Below are 9,644 nucleotides of genomic sequence, written 5' to 3'. Positions count from 1 at the left end.
AATCCACGAATTACGGTTTGAACTGCTTGACCATCCACCTTACTCACCAGATCTAGCCCCAAGCGACTTCTTTTTGTTCCCTCATCTAAAAATTGCGCTCGGAGGACAGAGATTTTCGTCAAATGAAGAGGCAATCACCTTCGTGAACAATTATTTTGCAGAGAAAAACGCCGAGTACTATTTCGACGGGTTACAGAGATGGGAGCATCGCTGGGAGAAGTGTGTAGATTTACAAGGAGACTATGTTGAAAAATAAAAAACAATTTTCAGAAAAAATGACTTGTATCTTTGTTAGGTCGGAAACTTTTCAGACCACCCTCGTATATAGGTAGTAGGATGTCATCTGAAAATATATAAAAATCTGAAAATATATTAATGCTATATTCTTAACGTTAGAGCATTATTAATATGTCGTTTAACGTCATTTTGCTACTTGGATATACTGAACCACACCTTAATAAGTTATAAAAATGGGAAATTTGCAGTCTCTGGTGTCTTAATTTATGACACTCAATAATCCAACAGTAGAATTTGCTTCCGTGCGTGTTAACCATATTTTTATATTTTTTATTCGGTATCAATATATAGAGTATACGAATGATATATGCTGTGTGGATACGTGAATTTTAATATTAATAATCATTAAAAACAATGAAGTTGACATTATCAAAGATCAATCTTTGATCTTACTTTTGAATTATCTTTAGCGATAATAAATTAACAAATTTATTGTAGTATATGTTTTTCTTAACTTCTAAACTTTATTGCTATAGCAACAGGATTCCGTTAATGTCTTAATGTTTATTCGCAGCTGTATGTCTAAAGCCATCCTGCTCTCGACAATTTGCTGCTCGGCGTAATGTCGACGAGCTTCTCGCTATCATCGTTCTTATTACTTTCTGAGCTCGAAGTAACAGTCAACGACGGAATAGTTGGAAGCTTAGGGCTGAGTGAAACTTTCGGACGCGATCTGACTGAACTACTGCCGTCTTTGATGCTGGCTACAGGCGCGCTCGCAATAATAGAAGATTTGCTTTGACTTTCCGTGGACTTCACGGTAACAGAAGCAGCTTTCGTAGTGGTGGACTTAGAAACAGTAGTGGACTTCGCAGTAATAGAAGCTACCGTAGTAGAGGCAACTGTGGTAATGGCAGTTGTGGTTGTACCAGCAGCAGTAGTCGCAGATATAGAAGCAGTCGCGGTAGAACCAGCAATTGCGGAAGTAGTGCTCGCAGTGGTCGAAAGTAGCATAGTCGATAGCTGAGAAGTTGATGATTGCCCTGAGAGAACGATAAAGTCGTGTTACTCATGAAGCTAATATCGAATCTAACGTATCCTAAATTTACTCAGTTAAACCTACTCAAACAGATTTTGAACAGTCTGCTACAAATTTTTGATGGCAGAAAGACAGCAGATCCAACACAGGATTTGTTATATCTGATTATGTTGTCAAACTGTTGCCAGAAATATGACAGCCTGCTGACGAACAGATTGGCGGCAGAAACCGAGCAGAGCTTATAACGATCTGATGGCAGACTGGTAGCAGAAACTGAGCTGACTGTTGCGCGACAGAATTTGCGCGATTTCTGCTGATAATCTGCTCGCATTGCCTATCAGCAGGCTCTGACGTCAAAACACGAGCTGAATGCGGATACAGATGTTTATAGTTTTGATATGGAATTCTGATCAAATTTGCTGCCAATCTGCGCGCACTCTGCTATCAATTTGCTTACTCAAATAATATTTTATTTAATTGCTGCATCGCAGGTTTTTATATAGACAAGCCTCAATTAGCGCTACTTTGAACAATAGAAAATTTGATTTAATTCGAATTATAAGTAGTTATAGCACATATTTTGATTTCTACTCAATTATTAATATTGATATATAGTACGAATTATATGCATACGCCGATCCTCATTACAGTTTATCGAAATACGTCAAGATTTAATATTCCTTTCTTTCCTTTATTTACTTATTTTTTAAATATAAGATATCTATGTACGTAGATATTGGAAAAACTAAATTAATCAAAAACCAATTTTTATTCCGTTTTGATCGAGGCAGATTTATATCTTTTTTATGTTTCTTTGTGCCTGTAGTTATCGTGTGTATAATGCATTATAAAATAATTAAAGATATTTCAAGATATATTTGGTTTTTAACTAATACAAATTTAATTTCAGAAAAATCGGTAATTTGTTTGCATATAAATTAATTAAAAAAAAATTGTTTTTTACTAAAAATGATTACTAATAAAAAAGAAAAAACGCTATATATATATAGTAAAATATTTATAGCGGGACATGTGTGCGTGCTCGAAGGATCCATACTTTGTAGGAAAATAGTATGATTACCGGTTGATGGTTGATTGCTAGGAGCAGGTGCTTTTCGTTTGATCACTCGCGGTGGCGATGTACGAAGTGGTAACAACGGCGCTTTCATAGTAGTCTCGTCGACAAAATTGACCGAGGATGTAGGTTTTGACTGTGTATAAAATAAGAGAAAATTTAAAAAATAAAAAAATAGAGAAAGTTGATGATTTCTAATTTAACCTTTAACACTTGCCACAGGTGGTGATTTTCACAGTAAAAACTTAAATAAATTATACGATACTTTATAATTTTTGAATACTTGTGATAATATGAAGATCATTACAACGTAAGCGCTAAAACGCACAAAACTCCTCGGACAATCAGTTAATTATTGATCCGGAACATATTCGTCTTGTTCAAAACATGGAAGAATTCTCCTATTATAAAACAAATTTTTTCATTGGACAAGACAATGCATTCCGATATTCACACAAAAAATAGTGAATGACTTATCTAGTGGCAAGCATACTGAGAAAAAGCATTTCTCATTTCAGGCTATAATCGTATAGTGGAGTAATTGCAGTTAGCATAATCGTTTTTGTTAACAGTAATAACTATTAATTTGTTAATAATAGTATTTATATTAGTATTAATAGTAGCAACTGCTACTATTATTAGTGTTACAGTTATTATCATTAGTATAACGACCTTGTATGCACACACATATTACTATTATTTCTTTTCCGTAAGAACAATAAATAAATGTAGCTGGTTTCGAAAATATCCATAATTGATAATATATGAATAAAATTAACATATATACACACATATATATGAATAATTAATATATGAATAAATAAATAATTTTAGAATAAGATTAACTATATGTTTTCTTTCTTTGTAATATTTGTTATAAATTTGCGCGAAAATTCATTAAAAAATGTTATACCTGAAGCATGGATTCAAAAACTTGGGAGACTTGAGTGTTAACTCCACCGCCAAAAGACTCTGGAGATTTAGCATCGTTGTCAGTCTCGACGATATCGTGCAGAACATGTAGTATCGTCGCCGCTGTGGTCTCCGGTAATTGAACCGGCACGATAGGCGGTAGCAGGTTCTTCTGTGTCAAACGCTTTGCCTCTTCCATAGCTTTCTTTAGGCTCTGTTGATTCTGTAGCGATGCTCTGCTGTTGCTTTTGCCGATCTGAGAACTCTTGACTGCACTCCTCACCACCTGTCAAACGCGACGGTAAATTTAATAATCATCGAAGCAATCTCGTTTCTCTTGACGAAACGCAGAGCAGAGATATCACACCTGACTCCAACGATGCTCGGCCGAAGTCAAGACGGCTAGTCTCGCGATTCTCTTCCATCTCTCAATGTTGTTCTCATCCTCAGGTTGCTGGAGAGACATCTCTTCCTGAAGATCGGTGTCACTTGGATTCACGGGACCCGCTACTTGGAAGTCTTTCATCAGCCTTCTCTCCCAGATCTTCATTTTCTTACCGAGTATAGCTATACAGTTCATAAGTGAATTTAAATTTTATAAGAGAATTTTACATTTCTGGCGTCTAAGCGGCCCTAATCAATCTATAGCCCGCTACATTATTTGTTGCGATTTATTAGTCGATATTTTACTAACTACACAAAGTCCAATGGTCCAGTAATCTCCCACAGATATAGCCAGTGATATAAAAATCATATGGTAGAATGTAAAAAAATGCTGTGAGTTATGGATTGGCTAGGTCTGTTTTAAGCTTTCCTTTTTGACATTTTCCACGATTAATAGAGAGTCAGTATCTACACGGAAGCACTCACTTTTTTCTTTCATATCAATGTCGCCGATGTCCATGCCGTTCCTATGCAGGATGTCCAGAAGCTCGCATCTCCAAGAGGACAAGTCAGACTTGAGTTCGTGGACGTCGTCTTCGGTGACGGGTTCCATCTCGTGTTCGCTATGTGCGTTCACAACGTAACGCCATATCAGGGCTCTCATAACAGCTCCATATCTGATAACACGAAGAAATACCAAAAGAATTCCATATAATTAAGTTCTTAATACCGTGTTATTAACATATTGACTGCTCAGCAAGTTTCGTGTGCACTGAGAAGACAAAACTAATCTTACTAAGTCGTTTGACGACTATATCTTGTAGTTCTAACAAAGAAATAGTAATAACAATACATCTATAAATTTTGATATCACTAACAGTATACTAAATAATATTTATTATAAAAAAGATCCTCCTGCATGTGTATATGACTATAACTATTCTACCATGTAGTTATACAGTCGTGAATACTAAACACTTCTGTCTTTCTTTCTTCCTCTCTTTCTCTCTCTCTCTCTCTCTCTCTCTCTCTCTCTCTCTCTCTCTCTTTGTGTACATACATATATGTGTGTATTATGTAACAGTAAAAATTTCACTGTTTGTGACAATAAATATTTTATTCGAGTGTTTCGATATTACTGTTGATAATGACTGACTATTTGCTAACAACATCATTTTTTTCATAATATCTCTCTCATGAAAGAAATCCTTATCTTCGCTACTGCTAAAAATAGACTTGTTTTCAAGTGCAGTTATATTTATAGCGTATAAAATATCTATTTTTCAAAGAAAAGGTCTTTACAGGAAATGTCTAAAAATTCTAGGTAACAAATTCTACTGTTGGATGTTGTATCATAAACATCTTAAATTTTTTTTTAGATAAGATGACACATTTTTCGTCTAAGATGCCGATGAAAATGTTATTTGTCTTTACCATTTAGATATAGGTGAGATGTTTCGAGATTTCTCCATTTAAATGACCACTTAGATAGTTTCATCTAGATATCAGCAAACATTACTTACTTGTGTTCACGTGCTCGTCGACGTTGGCTGCTACGCCTACCGATAGGCTTTTTCCGTAGGCCGCATAACCGAAAGAGCAGCTTTGGCGGCGGAAAGATGTTAAAGGGCGGCGGCAGGGTGCCGGTGTCCTCGAAATAACTCATCCACAGCTTCGTTCGCGCGAATTTCCACTCGGTGTCGGAGTGTTCCTACCGTATCAACAACGCGATCGTGGATGGGATAATTCAGGTCACGAATATCATTCGAGTTGCGGTGTTACCTCAATAACGGCGTAGCTGTTACTCATCATAGCAATCAGCAGATTTAGTAGGACAATCACGTTGATCACGGAGTACGATCCGAACATTAGCAAACCCCAGAATCGAGTGTACGATTTGATTCCTGAAAGTAACATAGATAGTAAGTAAGGCAGTTTAGAAATTCCCTGTTGATGGATGTCGAAAGGTGAATATTGTTCTCATATTTGTGTGTATTACAATCGTACCGGTAAGTTCGAAGGTCTCGATGCCAACCATGCCAAAACTGGCCCAAAAGAGACTCTGACACGATTCGAACAGGTTGCTGAATCTAAAGAAATTTCATGCAAAATTTGTTGAAAAGTCGTCATGAGGCACTTTAAACCTTATTAAACCGACAATATTAACCAACTTTGAGAGTTCTCATTACTATAGACTACAATTTTTCAACGTTTAGTTTACTTGACACTTTGTTGCTTTAAGTAGTCGGATCAATCTTTTCTGATTCTATATATTCTTAAATAATTAGCGATTTTTACTTATCCATTTTATGTAAAATACAAGCTTAATTCTCATATATTAAATTAAAATATATAAATATTTTGTTTAGTATATTATTTAATATATTAAAATATAAACTGAACATGTGTCGTAGCCCTTTAGAATTTGGAAATATTGAAAAATTAAAATCAAGTGTAGCAGCAGAATTTTAGGAGTCATCTGAACTTCAAGAAGCTTTTTAAAGGAAAAACAATTTTCATATATATATATCTTTCCGACAAATTTATTATATGTATTATCGAAACTGTGCTACTTTGATCAACAATTCATTACTCTAATCACTAATATTACAGGACTGAAAGAGTATGCGGTCTGTTATTTTTTTATGATTATTAGATGATAGAGATACGTCTATCGGAAACTCGGTCCAAAAGGCAGGGAAGACAAATACGTCTTTCATTCGTGTCTGGCAATTCGATTATTCCATTCACCTTCTCCATCTTAAGCAGGCGTCACTGCCGGCATCCCAGGAGGGATCCGACATTCCACTGTAACACTTCTGCCTCTCCAATTCCGCAAAATACCACAGTAGCTGATTCAAGCCGCAAGCGAAGGCAAATAATACCAAGGTGTAGATGAAAAAGAACTTCACGATGTCGATCACCATTCTGCCCAGTGATATCTAGACAGAAATTACGAGATACAGTGTCTTTCTCAACGAGTGCCAAAATATAAAGTGTTAAAAATATTCACGTTGTTATTAATTACATCAATACTTAGGTAATTTCTCATTTACATGCACGAGCGTTACGTGATATTTTTTAGGATAAGAAAAGTTAAGATAAGTTAAAATAAGTTAAGATAAGTTAAAAATTGTTTGGAGTGAATTGGGTTTTTTAAATAGCGGATAAAAAAAGTGATTTAAGAAAATCTTGTATAACCGGTAACAAAAAATGATATTTGTAAATACAGAAATCGCGAAATATAGTTTTGACTTGATTTGTTGAAATCAATTGTTAATTAAACGGTAAAATTTTCAATTGAGTGAATTGGCTCACATTAATCATTATTTAAACATCATACCTAATTAAAGAAAGTAATTAATTATAAGCAACCTTGATATCGATGAATCACGATTTCATTGATTTCAAAACATAAAATGGTAAAGCGTTGGAGTTGACTATTCAAACATGATACCTGAAGAGGTCCTAAGTGCGGATTGATACTGAAGAGATGGACAAGCTTCAAAGCGCTGAAGACATTTGCGGCTGCGAAGAGACCTTCTGCGATCAGTTGCGGATCGAAGTCGCCCCAGTTCTCTCTTGGTATCAATGCAGCAGATGGATCTATTCGTATTTCGGAGCGTTGCTGAAGATAAGCCGCTAGTCGGAGAATACCGGTCGCTAGATACAGCATGTTTCTCGTAAAGTCAATGAAATTCCACATGTCCCGCAAGTAACCCCTCAGACCGTCCACGTACACCTTAAAATTCGCGAAACTGTCAATTACTAGAAGAATTACATAGTGTCCTAGAAGCTTCGAAGCTCTCGTGAATATAAATTTGAATTGAAGTGAACATAAAAGTCCTACACTGTTTTGTGCAATAATTATTCGCAATAATTATCGAGATATTAATTAAAGAAAATTTGTGAATGATCACGCGAGATATGGTAGATAAGCTGTACTGACGATATCTGCCATCGTGTGCTTGTACATCGAACTGAACAAAAAAGTCCTCTATCATTTTCCTAATAACTTTGTAGATTAATAATTATTAATTAAAGAAGATTAGTGGATGGTTGCACGTGATGATATATTAATGTTGTCTAATTAATAAAAATCTACAAAGTTTATAGAAAAGCCTATTAGGAAAAAGATAAAGAATTTTTTTGTTCAGTTTGAGCTAATACAAGCACATGATGGCAAATGTCGTCACGGTAGCTCATCTACACAGAGATAAAAATTATCTTAAAATCAACAAATATTTCCTTGGTGGGTGCCATTAACATATTTACTTAAATCTATATTCTCTTTACTTAAATCAAATATTGTTTATTTAAATCAAGTAAACAATATTTGATTTAAGTAAAGAGAATATAGATTTAAGTAAATATGTTAATGGCACCCACCAAGGAAATATTTGTTGATTTTAAGATAATTTTTCTCTCAGTGTACCATATCTCTTGCGATTATTCACAGATTTTCTTTAATTAATGTCTTCTTGATAATTATTACGAATATTGCAAAGAGGTATAGAACTTTTAATGTTCATCTTAATCTGTACTATCGGTACTCCACGAGAACTCAGAAGGTTGTCCTGCAAAGACACTCTGTATGTGCGAAAAGATCTTTTCCGCATTGCGTTTCCTGTTTTTATATTTCAATTGTGATTAAAGTGCTAAACTCTTCACAATTATGGATGAAGACACTGGACATGGTTGAAGACTCTTTTACCATATAATGTGTATTATTATATATATAGAAATTATAAATATATATATTGTTACAACATATAATAATATTTATGTAATAATATTTAATTTTAGAAATAAGTATAAAGAATTGTGGAATAATCATCAAAATAAAAGATTTATCTTAGAAGAATTATCTTAGATAAAGAATGTTTCACAAAATTAACTCAACAATTATGGAAACAAAATTTGTTCCCGATTTTCAAAAGAGATCACGATTGAATATGTTTAGATTAAAATGTACAGCTATAAGTGAAGATGAAATATAAGTGAAAATGAAATCAGGATAAAATTTGGTTTTTAAATTTGATCCATATCTTTTATGAATTCGTTTCTAATGTTTCAAGAAATTTACTTTCGTCGATGTCAGGTTGTTCCTGACAAAATGAATTATAATGTTCATGAAACGTTGAGTGTATGAAGTTACATTTTTCAAAATGTGCCATTCAAAATGTACCAAGACTTGGCGCACCATATTTCAAAAGGTGCCATTTTTTTTGCAGTTCTGATACTCTCTTGAAAAGTTCTAGAGCTCTTTGCAACACTTTTCAATAATTCCGGTCATTATATACGAAAAAATAGACTTTTAAAAAAAGGTGCGCTAAGTTCTCGAAGCGCACTTAATCAGTAAAATCAACTATTTCTTTAAAACTATTGTTATATATGATATAGAACTCTAGAACTATTGTAAAACAAACCGGAACTCTAAAGAAATAGTTAATTTAAATAGTTTTTTTGATTAGGTGCGCTGCGAGAACTTAGCGCACCTTTTTTTGAAAGTCTTTTTTTTTGTATTTAATGACCGGAACTATTTAAAATTGTTGCAAAGAGCTCTAGAACTTTTCAAGAGAGTATCAGAACTGCAAAAAATATGACATTTTTTTTCCACTCAAGTTACAAAACCACTCAAGTTACATAAAGTTGACCCCACTTTTTGAAATTTATAATTTTGAAAGTTGTTCTGACTTTGTACCACATTGTTCCAAAGTGATACTGCTTCATTCGAAACGATTTTCGAATAAAACAAAAAAAATGATTTTTTGAGCTGGCACCCCACTTTTCGAAAATCAAACATTCTGATGTCGCAATAGATTGTTCTAGTTATTCCAAACATTGTTTCAAAAGGACAAATCTGTAAGTTGAATTATAAGTCCAAAAAATGAAAAAAATATTTTTTGACAAACAGTCTATCGGACCATGAGTAAACTTAGACTATCTTTTTTGTTCCAACCGAGATCTTTTTGTTCTGAGTTGTTCTAGGCTTAA

The 9,644-nt window shown here is 34.1% G+C and overlaps 1 protein-coding gene across 1 annotated transcript in view; it reads right to left on the bottom strand.

The window, feature by feature from the left end:
• Positions 1–273: 273 nt before the first annotated feature.
• LOC116847182 (transient-receptor-potential-like protein) overlaps positions 274–9,644 on the bottom strand; it is a 25,671-nt gene continuing 16,300 nt past the window's right edge. Inside the window, exons 8-17 of the mRNA XM_032821909.1 lie at positions 7,105–7,389; positions 6,399–6,589; positions 5,655–5,737; positions 5,430–5,551; positions 5,171–5,358; positions 4,134–4,324; positions 3,631–3,830; positions 3,265–3,549; positions 2,358–2,487; positions 274–1,280 (exon numbers count right to left, since the gene is read on the bottom strand). Of these exons, the coding sequence (XP_032677800.1) occupies positions 820–1,280; positions 2,358–2,487; positions 3,265–3,549; positions 3,631–3,830; positions 4,134–4,324; positions 5,171–5,358; positions 5,430–5,551; positions 5,655–5,737; positions 6,399–6,589; positions 7,105–7,389 (2,136 nt within the window). The 3' untranslated portion in view covers positions 274–819. The remainder of the gene's footprint in view (positions 1,281–2,357; positions 2,488–3,264; positions 3,550–3,630; positions 3,831–4,133; positions 4,325–5,170; positions 5,359–5,429; positions 5,552–5,654; positions 5,738–6,398; positions 6,590–7,104; positions 7,390–9,644) is intronic.

The sequence above is a fragment of the Odontomachus brunneus genome, unplaced genomic scaffold, assembly GCF_010583005.1.
Source record: "Odontomachus brunneus isolate Ranch 3 - 2012 unplaced genomic scaffold, Obru_v1 Obru_scaffold_075, whole genome shotgun sequence".
NCBI lineage: Eukaryota > Metazoa > Arthropoda > Insecta > Hymenoptera > Formicidae > Odontomachus > Odontomachus brunneus.
This window is presented reverse-complemented; position numbering and strand designations above follow the sequence as displayed.